This window comes from Solanum stenotomum, chromosome 3 (genome assembly GCF_019186545.1).
Source record: "Solanum stenotomum isolate F172 chromosome 3, ASM1918654v1, whole genome shotgun sequence".
Classification (NCBI taxonomy): domain Eukaryota; kingdom Viridiplantae; phylum Streptophyta; class Magnoliopsida; order Solanales; family Solanaceae; genus Solanum; species Solanum stenotomum.
The window spans coordinates 60,376,906-60,394,664 of record NC_064284.1 but is presented as its reverse complement, the minus strand read 5'-3'; the positions used below and the strand labels follow the sequence as shown (position 1 = coordinate 60,394,664).

The following is a 17,759-nucleotide window of genomic DNA, read 5'->3' as shown; positions in this document are numbered from 1 at the left end:
AACCACCCGGACCATATTATCAACCCTATAAACCAGTAATTTGACAACTAAAGTGAATTCTAAGCCGATGATATGATGCATGATATTCAATGTATGCTGCAACCCTGGAATTGTTATAAAAACTTGCTTGAACCATATTATATCAAAGTTGTTCACAATTAGTTACTTTCATTTAGTGCATAATTATTAGTAGATACTTAACTAAATCAACAACTCTTAAAAAGGTTACTTGGTTATGTTTAGTTGTAGAAGTGAGTGAATATAAGTTGATCATAAGTCTCTTGGGAACGATAACTCATTTCTTGAATAATCTATACTACTTGTGCGACCACGTACACTTGCGTGTATTTTGGGAAGCACCAAGTTTTTGGCACCGCTGCCGGGGACTTAGAAATTGATTTATATTCAATCTTCTTAAGTCTACACTCAATCTATTCAGATATTAATTACTTGATCTTAACTTGTGTATTGCAGGTACTTGATTTTCAGGTTTGTCTCGGAAAGGAAATCTCGTCGAACCTTACAACGAACCGTAAAGAGTTTTACGCCAATGCAGAAAAATGAACCATGGACGACAAGGCGAATTGGGATTAGGTATTCCGGGAAACTTTGATGATGATAATCAAGAAAATGTGAATAACCCGGAAAATGTGAATAACCCAAGGAACCCAAATAACCATGGAGGACCTCCTGTTGTTCCCGCAAGACCAGTCCGTGATGTGGCAGTCCCAATCACCGCCAACTTAGCATCCAGTATCAAGAAACCTCCACCGGGGGATAGGTTTGAACTAAAGCAGAACATGGTGCATAACCTTCATACTAATGGACAATTCACTGGTCTCCCCCATGAGGATCCTCAAGTCCATCTTAGGACTTTCATAGACATTACCAATACATACATCCCAATTGGAGTATCATCAGACTATGTAAGGTTGACTTTGTTCCCATACTCATTGTTAGGTGTTGCAAGGCGTTGGTTAGACTTTGAGCCACCAAACTCCATCACTACTTGGGATGATCTAGCAAAGAAGTTCTTAGGTCGATTTTTTCCCTCCAAGAAAATGGCCAAGTTGAGGGGTGAGATAATAAACTTTGCTCAAAAGCAAGGAGAAGACATGTACCAAGCATGGGCACTTTTCAAACAAATGTTGAATGTTTGCCCACAGCACATGCAAACCAATGAGGTACTTTGTCATACTTTCTTTGAAGGTTTAGACTATAATGCTCGTTCTCTTCTTAATAGTGCAGCAGGTGGACAAGCCTTAGCTATAACAAGTGAAGAATTTTTTGCCTTACTTGATAAACTTTCCAAAGGGAACCACGGGTATGAGGGTGAAATGTCTAGAATTCCAACCCAAAAGGTTGCAGGGATCTTAGATGTAGACCAAGCTACTGCCATTAATGCTAAATTAGATGCAATGCAACATAACATTACATTGCAATTCAAACAAATAGCTCTAAATCAGGCCCCGATAAATGTGGTACAACAAGCAACAAATTGGTGTGAGGTATGTGATAGTGGAACTCATGAAACAGAACAATGTGAAGCAAACTCGGATTCCGTGAACTATGTGGGTAATGCGCAAATGAGTGGAGTGCAATGGAATTATGATAACACTTACAACCCTAGTTGGAAAAACCATTCTAACTTTTCATGGGTTGGGAACCAAAACCAAAATCAGACGCAAGGGGTTAACCAATACCGTTCTCAAGGGGCTGGGCAACAATACTACAATTTTAACCAAGGCTCAAATGCTAGTGCACCAAAAGGGGGGATGACCAATGAAGAGCTACTCCAAAAGTTCATGACTAAAATAGGGACCAAATTAAATGCTAGAATAGATAAGCAGGTTGAGAACATTAGAAACATCCAGATGTCCCAAATGAGTTTAGAGAAACAAGTTGCACAAGTGGCTAATTCTTTGAACTTGCGTCCCCAAGGTGGGCTGCCCGGCGATACTGAGCCCAATCCAAAGCAATTGCATGCGGTAAGCACTAGAAGTGGGTTGCAATTAGAGGAACTAGCTCTAAAGAGAAGAGACACTGAGGCAAGTAATAAAGAAAAGAATGTGGAAGAGGTAGTAAAAAGCTCCAATGCTGAGGTACCCATTCCTCAAAAGAAATTACCACCTCCATTTCCACAGAGGCTCAAAAAGCTGAATGAAGATGAATGCTTCGGTAAGTTTCTCTCTCTCCTTAAACAGGTTCACATTAATCTACCTTTGGTTGACATTTTGCAGGGTATCCCGAAGTATGCTAAATACGTGAAGGACATAGTGGCCAACAAGAGGAGACTCACTGAATATAAAACTGTAGCACTTACTGAGGAGTGCAGCTCAAGGATTCAAAATAGATTGCCCAAAAAGTTAAAAGATTCGGGTAGTTTTACTGTGCAAATTACAATTGGACAAAGTGTTCATGCCTGGGGGTTGTGTGATTTGGGGGCAACTATAAATTTAATGCCTCTATCTTTGTACCAAAAGCTTGGGTTGGGTAGTCTAAAGCGAACCACTGTTATTCTCCAACTTGCAGATAGATCCATTGCTAGGCCAGAAGGGGTGGTAGAAGATGTGTTAGTGCAAGTAGGTTCATTGATTTTCCAGTAGATTTTGTGGTCTTGGACTTTGAGCCCGATTCTGAAGTCCCATTTATCTTGGGACGACCTTTTTTGGCTACGGGTTGGGCATTGATTGATGTAGCAGCTGGTCAACTAACCATGAGGGCACATTATAAGGTAGAGGTATTTGATGTTTATCGCGTTTTAAAATTACCTTCTATTTATGAAGAGCTATCCGCTATTAATGTGATTGATAGTATAATAGAATCACAATTAGTTTTGCCCGAAGACCCATTAGAAAGAGTGTTAGTGGGTCAACAGTTAGAGGGAGATGCTGAAGTGCAAGAGACTGAATTATGCTTAAATCTAGCAATAGTAGAAACTCGTAGGATTCAAGTAGAGTCTTTAAATCGCGAGTTAGGACCCCCTCCAAAACCATCAATTGAAGAGGCTCCTAAGTTAGAGCTAAAAGCTTTGCCAGCCCACCTAAGGTATGCTTATTTGGGTACTAATGAAACTCTGCCGGTTATACTTTCTGCAAAATTATCTGATTTACAGGTTGAGGCGACATTAAGAATCTTAAAGCGGAGGAAGAAAGCAATTGGATGGCAAATGGCTGATATTCATGGGATTAGTCCAGCATTGTGTATGCACATAATTTACATGAAAGATGATCACAAACCAAGTGCACAACATCAACGTCGTCTAAATCTTTTGATGAAAGAAGTAGTACGAAAGGAAGTGATCAAGTGGTTAGATGCTGGCGTTGTTTACCCAATCTCTGATAGTAAGTGGGTAAGTCCCGTGCAATGTGTTCCCAAGAAGGGAGGTATGACTGTGGTAAGGAACGAAAAGAATGAACTAATTCCTACTAGAACAGTGACAGGGTGGCAAATTTGTATGGATTACCGGAAACTTAATGAGGCTACTCAAAAAGATCACTACCCCGTTCCTTTTATTGATCAAATGCTTGACATGTTAGCAGGGCAGGAGTACTATTGTTTCCTAGATGGCTATTCAGGTTACAACCATATACTAATTGCACCTGAAGATCAGGAGAAAGCCACATTCACTTGTCCGTATAGTACATATGCTTTCAAACGCATGCCATTCGGACTTTGCAATGCACCGATGACTTTTCAAAGGTGTATGATGGCCATTTTTCATGATATGGTGGAAGACTTCGTCGAAGTGTTCATGGATGATTTCTCCGTCTTTGGGAAGTCTTTTGAGGTATGTCTCCGAAATCTTGATAAAGTGCTTGCTAGATGTGAAGACACTAACTTAGTTCTAAATTGGGAAAAGTGTCATTTTTTGGTAAGAGAGGGGATAGTGTAGGGACACAAGGTATCTAAATCTGGTTTGGAGGTTGATAAGGCAAAGGTAGAAGTTATAGAGAAACTGCCCCCGCCCATTTTTGTAAAAGGTGTGCGTAGTTTTCTTGGTCATGCAAGTTTCTACAGGTGATNACCCCGTTCCCTTTATTGATCAAATGCTTGACAGGTTAGCAGGGCAGGAGTACTATTGTTTCCTAGATGGCTATTCAGGTTACAACCAAATCCTAATTGCACCCGAAGATCAGGAGAAGACTACATTCACTTGTCTGTATGGTACATATGCTTTCAAACGCATGCCATTCGGACTTTGCAATGCACCGGCGACTTTTCAAAGGTGTATGATGTCCATTTTTCATGATATGGTGGAAGACTTCGTCGAAGTGTTCATAGATGATTTCTCTGTCTTTGGGAAGTCTTTTGAGGTATGTCTCCGAAATCTTGATAAAGTGCTTGCTAGATGTGAAGACACTAACTTAGTTCTAAACTGGGAAAAATGTCATTTTTTGGTAAGAGAGGGGATAGTGTTGGGACACAAGGTATCTAAATCTGGTTTGGAGGTTGATAAGGCTAAGGTAGAAGTTATAGAGAAACTGCCCCCGCCCATTTCTGTAAAAGGTGTGCATAGTTTTCTTGGTCATGCAAGTTTTTACAGGCGATTTATCAAGGATTTTTCCAAGATAGCAAGACCTACGTGCAGCCTTCTGGAGAAAGAGGTGAAGTTTGCCTTTAATGAGATGTGCTTGAAGGATTTTGAGATGCTGAAGAGGAACTTAATTAAGGCTCCCATCTTAATTGCCCCTAATTGGGAATTACCTTTTGAACTCATGTGTGATGCAAACGATGTAGCAGTGGGTGCAGTGTTGGGACAAAGAAAAAATAAAGTGTTCCACTCAATCTATTATGCTAGCAAGACCCTTGATTCTACACAAGCTAATTACACAGTGACTGAGAAGGAGATGCTGGCTCTAGTGTTTGCCTTCGACAAGTTCATATCCTATTTGGTAGGTACTAAAGTGATTGTTTTTACTGACAATGCAGCTATTAGGTACCTATTCAACAAGAAGGATGCTAAACCAAGGCTGATTCGATGGATACTGCTTCTCCAATAATTCGACCTCGAAATCAAGGATAGGAAGGGTACGGAAATTTAAATAGCAGACCACTTATCTAGGTTGGAAGATTTTTCACATGTGAATGAAGGTGAGCAAATTCGGGAAGAGTTTCCGGATGAACAATTAATGGCATTGGATATCTCTCAAGTGCCATAGGATGCAGACATAGTGAATCTGATAGTAAGTGGTGACTATCCTCCGGGTGCTACCACCCAACAAAAGAAAAAGCTAAAACATGATGTCAAGTTCTACATTTGGGATGAACCATTCTTGTTCAAACAAGGGGTAGACATGGTAGTGAGAATGTGCATCCCGGAGTATGAGGTTCACAAAGTGCTGGAAAGTTGTCATGCTAGCCCATATGGAGGTCATCATGGAGGAGAGTGCACTGCTCATAAGGTACTACAATCTGGTTTCTTTTGGCCCTCGATATTTAAAGATTATGTTGCTTTTGTGAAGGGTTGTGATAAATGCCAAAGGTTGGGTACTATTTGAAGAAGACATGATATGCCGCTCAGTAACATTTTGGAGATGGAAATCTTTCATGTGTGGGGTATTGACTTCATGGGTCCCTTCCCACCATTTAGTGGAAACCAATACATTCTTGTGGCTGTGGATTATGTTAGTAAATGGGTGGAGGCTGTAGCTCTTTCTTCCAATGATTAAAGGGTGGTGATAAAGTTCATCAAGAAGCACATCTTCACTCGCTTTGGCACTCCAAGGGAAATTATAAGTGATGGAGGTAAGCATTTCATTAACCATCTTGTTAAGAATCTTTTTGCTAAGTATGGTATTCGTCATGAGGTTGCTACAACTTACCATCCTCAAACAAGTGGTCAAGTGGAGGTTTCAAATAGAGAAGTGAAGCAAATTTTGCAAAAAACGGTGAATGCGCAAAGGAAGGATTGGTCTGATAAACTAGATGATGCATTGTGGGCAAATAGGACTATGTACAAGACACTAATAAGGACCTCTCCCTATCACATAGTATTTGGGAAAGCATGTCACCTTCCGGTGGAATTGGAGCATCAAGCATATTGGGCAATTAAGAAGCTGAACTTAGACCCCGAACTAACCAGTAAAAAAAGAGTGAATTAGTTGTATGAACTGGAGGAGTTTAGGCTCCATGCTTATGAGAATGCCAAGCTATACAAAGAAAAGACGAAGAGGTGGCATGACAAGCACATTGTAGCTCGTACCTTCAATCCAAGAGATAATGTACTACTCTTCAACTCTAGACTAAGGTTATTCCCCAGAAAACTAACGTCAAAGTGGAGTGGTCCATTCAAAGTGGTTAGAATGACTCAACATGGGGCAGTTGAACTTCAAGGTGAGACTGGCCCTACGTTCTTGGTCAATGGGTAAAGAGTGAAGCACTATTTCGGTGAGGATTCGGATCGTGATCGGGAGGTTCTTGAGTTAAATAATGAATGATCCAAGCTGCGTCGTGCCGCGACATTAAATCAAGCGCTACTTGGGAGGCAACCCATGACCAATGTGAAATAAATAGGTAGTTCGTGTGTGACATTTTGAATTGAAGCATAGTTTAATTCGTAGAATCTAGGAAGTTCTTTTAGTTATTAGTCTTAGATAAAATTGTATTTTTTTCATTCTTTGTAACTTTAAAAAAGAAAAAAATTCTCTGAGGCCAGGCGCACTGTCTAGCGCAACGCGCCTTGCGTCAAAGTTCAGAGACGCCTCTCAGGTGCTCTGAGAGGCGCGCCACGCTTGGAACCACACGACAAAGTGATTTCTCAAGCGCGCTGAGAGGCGCGTCGCCCCTCCCATCGCCCCACTGCCCAGAATTTTAATTTTTGGGTCATGACCCAAATATCACCCGACCCACCTCTTCAATACCCCCCAAATCCCAAATTCATCCACCATTTCATCTTCTTCCCACCGACCCACACCTATTCCAATCCCTCACATTCTTCCCTCTTCATCTTCTTCACTTTCCACTACCTCCATTAACCCCCACTCTTTTTCTTCCACATTCTTTCAACTTCCCTAACTAAATCCTAACCTATCCAACCCCTAAAATCCTTCAAACCTTTCTCCTTTCTCCTTCCCAAAACTCTTCTTCTTCCCCTCCACCACCTATAAATTCTCCACTTCCCCACTCCTCCACTACTTACTTTCACCATTCTTCACTTCCTTTTCCCTTCTAAACCATCATTCTGTCTCCATTTTTCTCACTGTTTATGCCCGAACCCCCCTAATTTTTTTTAATTTTTTTTCGTTTCTTTAGTTTTCTTGTCTTAATAGGTTGAGATGGCTCCAAAAACCAAAAATATGGCAGGTTCAAAGCGGAGTAGAAAAGGGGAAGCTTTCGGATCCTCTGACAGTAAGGAATCGGTACAAAAATTTGGCAAAAAAGTTGTGGAACGGTATGGGTGGGAATGGTTTGATTGCCAGAAATAAGCGAAGTATATGGGTGACGAATTTGTGAATGAGGTAAGGTTACAGGCGTAATTTCCTGATATATATCGGGTTGTTCGTGAGTTGGGTTTGCAATTTATATTTGTTAATCCGGGAGATTGCAATTTGACGTTAGTAAGAGAATTTTATGCTAATTGGCTAACTGAAACAAAATATAAGAATGTGCCTGTTAGGGGGAAAGATTTCAAGTTTTCTGCCCGAATTTTGAATTAGTTGTTAGGTAACCCGAATTGTGACCCTGATGAGTTTAATAACTTGAAAGATAAACCTCCTTATAGGGATATCCGACATACCTTGTGTGGGGTTGATTCGACTGCTAGGTGGGACCGGAGTAAGGATACAAGGAGGCATAATACCCTACATTTTGCTAACTTTAATCAAGTTACTTGAGTGTGGCTGAAGATAGTCTGTAGTATGTTGTTGCCTACTAAACATTTGACTGATGTGACACGGGGCTAGGGTGGTATTAGTCTATATGCTGATGAAGGGAATACCTGTTAATGTTGGGGTGATCCTGAGGCAAAATATGATGAAATTTAGGAACAATTTGAGGTGGCGATTCTGTTACGGTGGGTTGATCACCCGTTTTCTGAGGGCTGAAGGTATTGAGGACGAAACACTGGACATGACCTTTGCTTATCACCCGATCTGACGGGTAAAATAGTTGATGTAACCCGCACAAAGGCCCTCGACACGTCCCATGGACCTGTCTTGTATGCTCCGAACGGCAAGTCTGTGATGACAGTGTCATGGCAAGAATGTTTGGGATGACGAAATTTCAGTTGCGGATAGGTGGCTGACCAGTCACAAATACGGAGATGGAAACCATGGCGGAGCGCTACCCATTTACTGAGAGTGCAACTTTTTTATGCCCGATTGGTCCCGCATTTTTAGAGCCTTTGGATGATGATGAGGCCACTGCTGACGAAGAGATGGATGATGATGAGGAGGCTGATGCTGTAAATGAGGAGGCGAACGCCTTGATGGTGTTTGATCAAGATGACGGTGAGGCCTAGAGGCCCGAGGGAGTATTCCTAACTCTATACTTTGCTTTCATTGTGCACTGAGGACAATGCTTATTTTTATAGTGTGGGGTGGGGTAATATGTCTCTGTTGTATATAGCTGTTTACTGCTTTATCGAGTCTAGTATGAGTTTTTAGTTAATTTTTTTTATTTTGGGTTCCTCAGCGTTTGTTTTCAGTACTTTTACTGAGGTCTAGAGCTGTCAATATGGGCTAGCCCACCCCATCCGGGCTAACCCATACATGCTTTGACATTTTACGGGCCAGGCCAGGCTAGCCCATTTTTGGTGTAGGCCAGAAAATGATCTGCCCAACCCACAAGTACGTGGGCTACAAGCTTGCCGGGCCAGCCCACTTTTTAAAAAGTTATATATTTTTTTATAATTATTAAATTAAATTATAAATTATAATTTAAAAATATTATCATAAATATCGATAAAACAATATTACATGGTGTTAATGTTACTACTTGTTAATCAAATCCACAAATAAAATTATCTTTATAATATTTATTAAGTTTTTTTAAAGTAAAAGTAAAAATATCTAAATAGAAATATTAACCTAACTGTTTTGCAATGATCACAATAAAACACAAAAAATATGACAATATTCCAACCATAAAAATGTAAAAAATAAACTCCTTAAAAAATCATGAAACTTATGGCGTATCTAACACTTCATAAAACCTATGGTGTATCTAACACTTCATGATCACCTTCATCAAGCATATCTGAATCAACTTGTGGGAATGTTGTCTTAACATCTTCATTTTCATATGCAATTTATATGCGGTTTCAATTAGTTAAATATTAAAAAATAACTAAATTGAGAATTATAATATTTAAATGTACACAAAAATATATTACCAATTTGAGAAAAACCATGTAACCAATTTCGAGTAGCAACAAGTGTTTGGACATTTTCATGGTGGATGCAACTTCTATACTTAGTGCTTTCCTAAAAAACTTTAATTAGATTTTGAGTTTGGATTTCTTTAATTTTAAATTTTAATATTATATTATATTTTTTAATTAGTTTGTATTAGCCCACGGGCTGGCTCTACCTATATTTCTCAAGCCCCACAAATCAGCAGGCTTATTCAGGCCAGGCTAAAAAGCCCTTTTTTTAAATGGGCTCCAAAATTTTTAGCCCAGCCCTATTAAATCCCGGGTTAGGCCAGACCGGCCCAACAGGCCTAGCACATATTGACGGCTCTACTTAGGATTGTCCCTTTGAACCGAATAGGACTAGTTATTGCTTTATCGAGTCTCAGAGTCGTCATAGGAGTGACGTACGGTTCCCAATGATGGATGGATGACGACCGTCTTAAGGGAAAATTAGTCAAATAGAAGAGCAGGATTGAGAAAACAACCTTGGCCTTTTGAAATTGTGTCCATAAAGGTTAGTCAAACGTCATGGGTAGTCATATTTGGAAGAATGCAATAAATTGTTGACCTTGTAACAAGCATATGTTCTTAGTTGTGACTCCAAATAAAACTATATGGGCTTAATTGTGTAATGATACCGTAATGCAAGTTGTAGAAACATGTTGGTTGATAAATCCTTATATGTGTCATAATGCCTTGTGTGGTAAGAATTGATTGGTTCTTTCTTAAAACTTGATATCTAGAACTTGCCTTGTGTGTGTTGAATTAGTAATTTGTATGACTTAAGGAATGTGATTGAGGCGCTTCTTTGAAATAGCCAATTCTTACCTCTACTTGTATGCCTACCATTGAAATCATCCCTAGTAAAGCCCCGTTGAGCCTTTAAGCCTTGTTTATTGCTAAACCACATGACAAGCCAAAACCAGTTGTTTGAGACCAAGTCTTTTTTATCCTATCCTTGATGCATTATGTTGAAAAGAAGGGTGGAAAATGTTGGTTGATATAGCTAAGGGTGAATTGCTACATTGTGGGAACAAGAAAATTCTGTATTCGCCCTAGTCCTTAGTGACAATGTGCACCTCGACTAAAATTGAGGGTGGCTAATTAAGAATTATGCTCAGAACATTGGCCCTGATCCTACCAGGATAGTGTGTACCTTACTCGGTTGTTAAAAATCTATAGTTTGGGTGGCTAGTGCAAAAGCATATATATATATATAAAGGAAAGAAAGAAAGAAAGAAATAAAGGGCAAATATGGAGCAAAAAAAAGGGTAAATAGTCATGAAGTATATACTAGGAGGAAAGAAGAGCTATAAAGAAAATTGTTGGCAATATAATGACATGTGCATTAGGGAGGTGTAGTCACTAGAATGATGTCTAAAAAAATTCCCTCCCTTACCTTAATCCGACATTACAACCAAATGAAAGTCCTCTTGATTCCTTGAGAAATATAATGCGAAAGTAAGAATACACTATGGGCAAGCTTATGGCATGTTGAGGAAAGTAAGAATTTCTTTTGTGAGAGGGAGTGTTTATTAGAAAGATAGGCCTTATTGATGTTGAAAGTGCTTGAGTGAAAGGCTTAACTAAGCATAAACAAGTGAGGGCATTCATGGCATGTGTAGGATTATCTAATTGATGTGTGGTATGAATTTGCATTAGCCCGGAAAAGTGACAAAAGAGTCATTCTTTGAGCATGAGGGTACTTGGTATAAATGTTGTGAATTGTTGCATCCAATGTGAACTACAAGATCTTGATTAAATATGTTTGGTTGGTTTTGAAGTGGGTTGATAAAGCCAAGGATTGTGAAAAAGAGTCCACAGTTTAAAGATTGTTTGAGGACGAACAAAACTCTAAGTGTGGGGTGGTGATCTTAGGCATATTTATATACCTAAGTAGTCGAAATTGGCCTACGAAGTGATGATGTTTGATAACAATCTTGATTTATTAGCCTGAATTCTAGTTTAACTTGTGATGATTGCATACTTACACATGTGATTAGTTGTTCAGGAAATATTGATGGAATATGAATTGGAAAGATGGAAGAAGGAGCAAGGAGATGCAGGAAAATGGCTAAGGCAAAAATCACCAATGGCTGGCGCACTGGTTGGCTCGGCGCGCCACTGATGGTACTTCAGAGAGCATATTGAGGTGTACTGAGAAGCGCGACGCGCCAGAAGGGAAACCTCAGAGGCATTGCCTAGGCGTTCTTCTTGGCACGGCGCGCCAAGAGCTAAATGAGGGAAGAAACCTTGAGGCGCGATAAGGGGCGCGACACGCCACCTGTTCTCCGACTTTTTCAAGTTTTTAACATTAGATAGGATTTCTAATTTGAGTGGGATTGGTTACCAATTTTTCCTACTAGTATAAATAGATCCTTAGGGCTCCATAAAAAGTGGTTGTACTTTTGATTTAGTGTGCAAGGGCAAGAATTCAAGCTTGTAATAGGTTTTGATCCTTTAACTCTTCTATTTTCTGGAAATTGCATGAACTATAGCATTTTCTTGTTTTTTAATAGCATGAGTAGCTAAACGCCTTAGTTCTGGGGCTGTAGCTATGAATTATGTGCTGAATGTTTGAGGCTTTATAAATTGATTTTCGGTTGTCAATCCAAATTACTTTTATATTCTTGTATTACTATTTTATGCTTGCGCACCATAAAATAAATCTAGTGTCTAATCTTAAAATTGAACGAGGAGGGATTGGATATACCAGAGAATATAGAGAGCTCGATCCACCCATTAAATTAAGGTGATTAGTGTTCAGGAGTGACACCCAGACGAACACATTGCTTGATTACGAAATAGGATGAAATATACATGCTCGCCAGTTAGTTTATTTATCCCCGCTCAACGATGTAGTTAGATGGCTAACTGGGGTAGGCGGCGTGAAGAGAACCACCCGGACCATATTATCAACCCTATAAACCAGTAATTTGACAACTAAAGTGAATTCTAAGCCGATGATATGATGCATGATATTCAATGTATGCTGCAACCCTGGAATTGTTATAAAAACTTGCTTGAACCATATTATATCAAAGTTGTTCACAATTAGTTACTTTCATTTAGTGCATAATTATTAGTAGATACTTAACTAAATCAACAACTCTTAAAAAGGTTACTTGGTTATGTTTAGTTGTAGAAGTGAGTGAATATAAGTTGATCATAAGTCTCTTGGGAACGATAACTCATTTCTTGAATAATCTATACTACTTGTGCGACCACGTACACTTGCGTGTATTTTGGGAAGCACCAATGGATATCTCACGTCTTATGGTTTACTCCCAACAAATTGAGGAGTCAAAACTCAAGGAAAAGAATAGGGAGGCAAAAAGGGCTAGGACCGGTGATGGAAACTTCTCCAATGCTAAGCCTGATAGACATGGTAGACCTGAGTTTAAACAAAGGTATTTCGGTCAAGATTCTCCAAATACCCCTAGGTTTAACCAAGAGAAAGGTGGTGAGTCTCCATTACCTAAGCCTACTTTCACCAAGTGTGGGAGAAATCGCCATGGTAAGTTCCTAGCCGACATGGAGAGTTGTTATGGTTGTGGAAAAAGTGGGCATAAAATGAGAGATTGCCCGGTTCTTAAGGCTAAGGGAAGAGAGGATAAACAAGTTTCCACTAGTGGTTCGGATGGGGAGCCTCAAAAGAAGAATATGTTCTATGCTCTTCAATCTAGAGATGAACAAAAGTGACCTCCGAATATTGGTTTCGGTATGTGCTTTATGCTTTATTAGATTCCAGAATACTTGTCTTTTGTGACTTGATATGCTAGACTTGATGTTGTCTTTAGTATGAATGAGATTCGTTGTTGTTTTATGTTATAGACGGTGCTTAGAAAGTCCACCTAGGCTTACTCTCAAGGGGGAGCTGGTGTGCCTAGATAGCAAGGTCATTGGGTATTTATGTGTGGCCATGATTTCTTTATGTGCATTTTTTTCTCTTTTAAGAAAAGGAAAATATTATTTCCCATGTTCATGAAAAAGCTTAGGTCTTGATAGAAATGACTTATGTGAATTGTTTTTCTCATGTTGTGGAGCATTGAGTAGAGTTGCCTATAGAACTTCATGAGATGAATATATGAGCATGCCTTAGTTCGGAGTTGAGAGATTCCTCCGTGAATGAATGCTTTTCGAGGGTATATTGTATATAGACTCCATGAGTGTATGTTGAGTATGTTTTAGCTAGGAAATGGTAGTTCCTCCTTGAACATGACTAGTTATGAGAATTTCATGCATTTTGGGTTGTTAGATGTAGTTTCTACTTCCTTGTGTTGCATTGAGTATATTTGAGTTTGGAGTTGATGTTTCCTCCTTAGTTGTGTGCATGCATGATGGGCTGCTAGTCAAGAGTCGTTTCCTTTAAGAGGTGCCAAGAACGTCATTCGAGGACGAATTTTCCCAAGGGGGAGATATTGTAACATCCCGTAGTCTAGTAGGCCACCTAGGTCAACGTGAGGGTGCAACAAGTCTAGACTAGAGGGCAAGAGCCAAGGCAAAGTGGCAAGGGCCAAGCCAAGGGCCAAGGACTCCCCAACCTTAGAAGGCACTACCTCATCTTCACAACCACCACCACAGCCAGTGGTGAGGACCACGGCTCGTGGAATGGTCTGTGGAGTTTGGGCAGTAGCTCCTTAAAGGTTGCCTAAAGTTGGCACATTACCACGAGCCACTTCACGGTCTGTGGTGAAGACAACGACCCATGGGAAGGCTCGTGGTCATGCCTTAGACTTATAATTGTTGCCAAAACCTTGTGTCCTAGATACTGGACCATGGACCACTGCTCGTGGAGCCTGCCGTGGTGCCTGGGAGTAGGCTGCCTAATGAGGGTTATTTTGGAAAATTCCTAATTAAGTGGGGTCATTTTGTATAGTATTAGTACACCTATATAAGCTATTTTATCCCTTAAACCACCCCAATTAAGTCATTATTTCCAAAACCCCAAAAGATCCCAAAGTCCCTCATCTAAAAAATTCTCTCTCTAGAAAACTCAAGAGGAAGAAGAAAAAGAAGAGGGTCAAGCTCGGTCAAATTATGTCACACCTCACCCTAGGTTAGGTGGACAAGTACCATTTGAACACATGCTTTACAATTGACCTATGACGAGAAAGTGAACTACTATGCATATAGATTTGCTATTGAGAAGCTACATATACAACACATATTGACTAGCTAAACCAATACATGTGATAGGTAAAACTATGATTACAGATGATAGTTTTATAATGTCTACAAAGCCTCTACTAGAATCCATGACTGTACAACTATCAAAATACGCATAGTAAAGACTCGGCAAATTCCCGAATCAACCTGGAGCTCACCAACAACCGCTGAGTATCATGTGTTTCTATTGGGGAGATCTACTAGTTTAGTACATGTACTTGCAACATGGAATGCAGCGTCCCCAATAAGAGACGTTAGTACGAAAGAATGTACTGAATATGTAAGACATAATACAACCATATGTAAAATAAGAGCTTAAGTGAAACCAAATACAAATAGGTAAGGATTAGAGACTACCTTTGCTTATACTTTTGGAATTGTGTATGTTACATTCTTTTCTTTACTTTTCTGTGCGTTCTAATCTTTATAAGGCATATGATACAATGACCAGCTGATCAGTGGTAGAAGAGGATGACCCATGCTAGGCATTTAACCCCTGGGATGTTGTCCTCATAATTCAACCAATTGGGATCGGCCCATACTAGGCTTTCGCCCCTGAGCTGCCACCTTTCCATACCAATTGGGATAGACCCATGCTAGGCATTTGCCCTGGGCTGCCACCCATCATTATACAAATTGCTTCACTTAGATTCTTTAATCTTTGAGATTGTTGTTTTGATGTTCATAACTCTTTTGAGATTATTTTTTTGATGATCATAACTCTAAAGATTGTTGTTTTGGTGGTCATAATCATTGTTTAGACTTAGAACTATGAACCACTAGTAGAAGACATGTGAATATGGACTTACGATTAACAATGACATGGGAAGCAAATGTGACACCAACGTAATACTTAGGAGCTTATCTGACTCAGTAAGCATTTTGACATCTCAAATTGAAACACATATCAAATGAAGACATTTAACTTTCAGCCAAGAGATTTGAACTCTATATGGTAGCCAAATACTCACTAACTAATATCAAATACAAGGTACACATGAAAGTGAAACCAAGGGAGAACGCGGGCAGATTCAACTTAAGGACGGATACATATTCCAAGTAAGTACATATAAAATGTACAATAGAGCAAGTACGGATCTTGTGAGGTAACATAATACTCTAACACAATAGAGTAATAACTAATAAAGGGAACATATGAACATGTGACAAGATGACATATGTGATGGAATAGATAATTGAAACAAGTTGGCTTGATATGGGCAGATTGTATATCCAACATATAAACATATGTACCATATGTAATCTAGGATCACTTTTGATTTATATAAGGGGAATATGTGCCAAGGGTACTTTGACGATGAAATACATTTAAACCCTGGATGCTAATACTTGGTAGAGTAAACACACACATTTAGTAATAAACTCATATTAGAGTACTCACTTTAATGCTCTAGGGAGTAGGAACTCCAACTATGGTTCAGTCACTACCAAGGGCACTTAGAAAGCTTACAAGTGTTGGATTCATGCCAAAGAAATAGAAAATCGAATAGCCTTACATACCTTGCTACACAACTTTGGATATTACAATGAGTTAACCGTCTTCCTTTCATAATATTTATCTACAATGGAGTAAATAATAAAACTAGCATTAGTAGCTGATAAACAAGTTTGGGCTACTTGAACATACCAAAATAGTAATTGGCAGTAAATCTGTAATTGATCCCATCAAGGGTGTTCTTCCCACCCATTGTCCTATAATTTTTTTCATATACTATATACTATACAACCTTCTTGTATGGTCCTTCAAAACTCCTCAGGCTTCATAACGTTTGGAAAACAATATACAAAGGGATGTCAGGAAGTAAGCTCATGCAACACTCAATTAAGTGGTGTATCACTATACTTTCAAAATTCTATCCTATAACCAATCCCCATGACTTCTCTGCACATATCCAGCCACACCCCCTTATTTTACGATACACAAAATAGTCCTTAAGCATCACAATGTGGAAATAGCAATATGAACATACGACTTCCGATCAACATCCCGTGAATTCTAACTAACATTACATTTAAGATGCTTAAAACGAGCTCACAATCAAAATTTAAGGGGAATCCACGCCATGGCTTTCCCAACCAGCACATCCTTCCTCTAAGCTCACACCATATAGAGACAACACTCCTTATTTCATTAACACATAAAAACTTTCACAAACAATGCAAGAACAAGAGAGGGATGAAAATTTCCATAGCTTACCTTGCTGGACAGAAACCTCACTTGCTAAGACTTGGATTCTTCAAGGTTTAGGTTGTCCTCTCCCCCTTAACTTGATGTTAAATCAGATTATTCACTTGAATTCCTTAAGATGGGATATGTTCTACTAACTTGTACTTTAAAAAGAAAGAGTTTGCTTAAGATTTTAGTGGTGAAACTATAGACCAGAACACTTGGAGCTTATATGGCCTTCCTTGGGTGCAATTTTTTTTGGAGAATAAGTGATAAAAGGAGATGTGATAAGCTTGAGTGCATTAGAGGTCCCTTTTGGACGTTTTCACCTAATAAATTGGAGAAATAATATGGTCCTTTACTTTTAAACAAGTAGGTGCATCACCTCCTTAATTTCTGCCACAAGTTTTTAAGTAGGTGGATCACCTACTTGCCCTTTTCACTTAAAATGAAGTCCACTAATTCTAAGTAGGTGAATCACCTACTTGCCCTTTTTACTTAAAAAGGTAGTCCACTAATTCTAAGTAGGTGCATCACCTACTTGCCCTTTTCACTTAGAATGCAGTCCACTAATTCTAAGTAGGTGTATCACCTATTTGTCACCTATTAGCATAATTTAGTCAAGCAAGCACCTCACTTATTTTACACCATTTTCCCAATCTTAGTTTCTTTACAAGACCGTAACACTAATATGCACTTGACCACTTTGACTCTTACATCAAATACCACCTTTTACTATCTCACTTTAAATCTATTCTATTGTCACTAGTGGTATAGGAATCCGAGTCTATAACTATACCACAAGGCAACGTAGAATAAGGGGTGTTACAAATTCCTCCAATCTTACAAATTCCTCCAATCTTCCAAGCTTTGTGAGGGATTTATAATCAAGGTATGATATCTTATTCATCCATGGATTCTTCCATCCATGGAGCCCCCTAGTGAACCCCAATTATAGTTAGGGTTTCTTCCTATATTGTAGGTATTGTTGTATGTTGATTCAATTGAGTGGATAATGATCAATTATGATAGAATTAGTAGTGAATC

At 39.2% G+C, this 17,759-nt stretch overlaps 1 protein-coding gene across 1 annotated transcript; it reads left to right on the top strand.

Annotated features, from left to right (window-relative positions):
- The first annotated feature begins 560 nt into the window (after positions 1 to 560).
- LOC125859117 (uncharacterized) lies at positions 561 to 2,606 on the top strand. The gene has a single exon (XM_049538839.1). The coding sequence runs from the start codon at positions 561 to 563 to the stop codon at positions 2,604 to 2,606; it is 2,046 nt and encodes a 681-aa protein (XP_049394796.1).
- Positions 2,607 to 17,759: the final 15,153 nt, after the last annotated feature.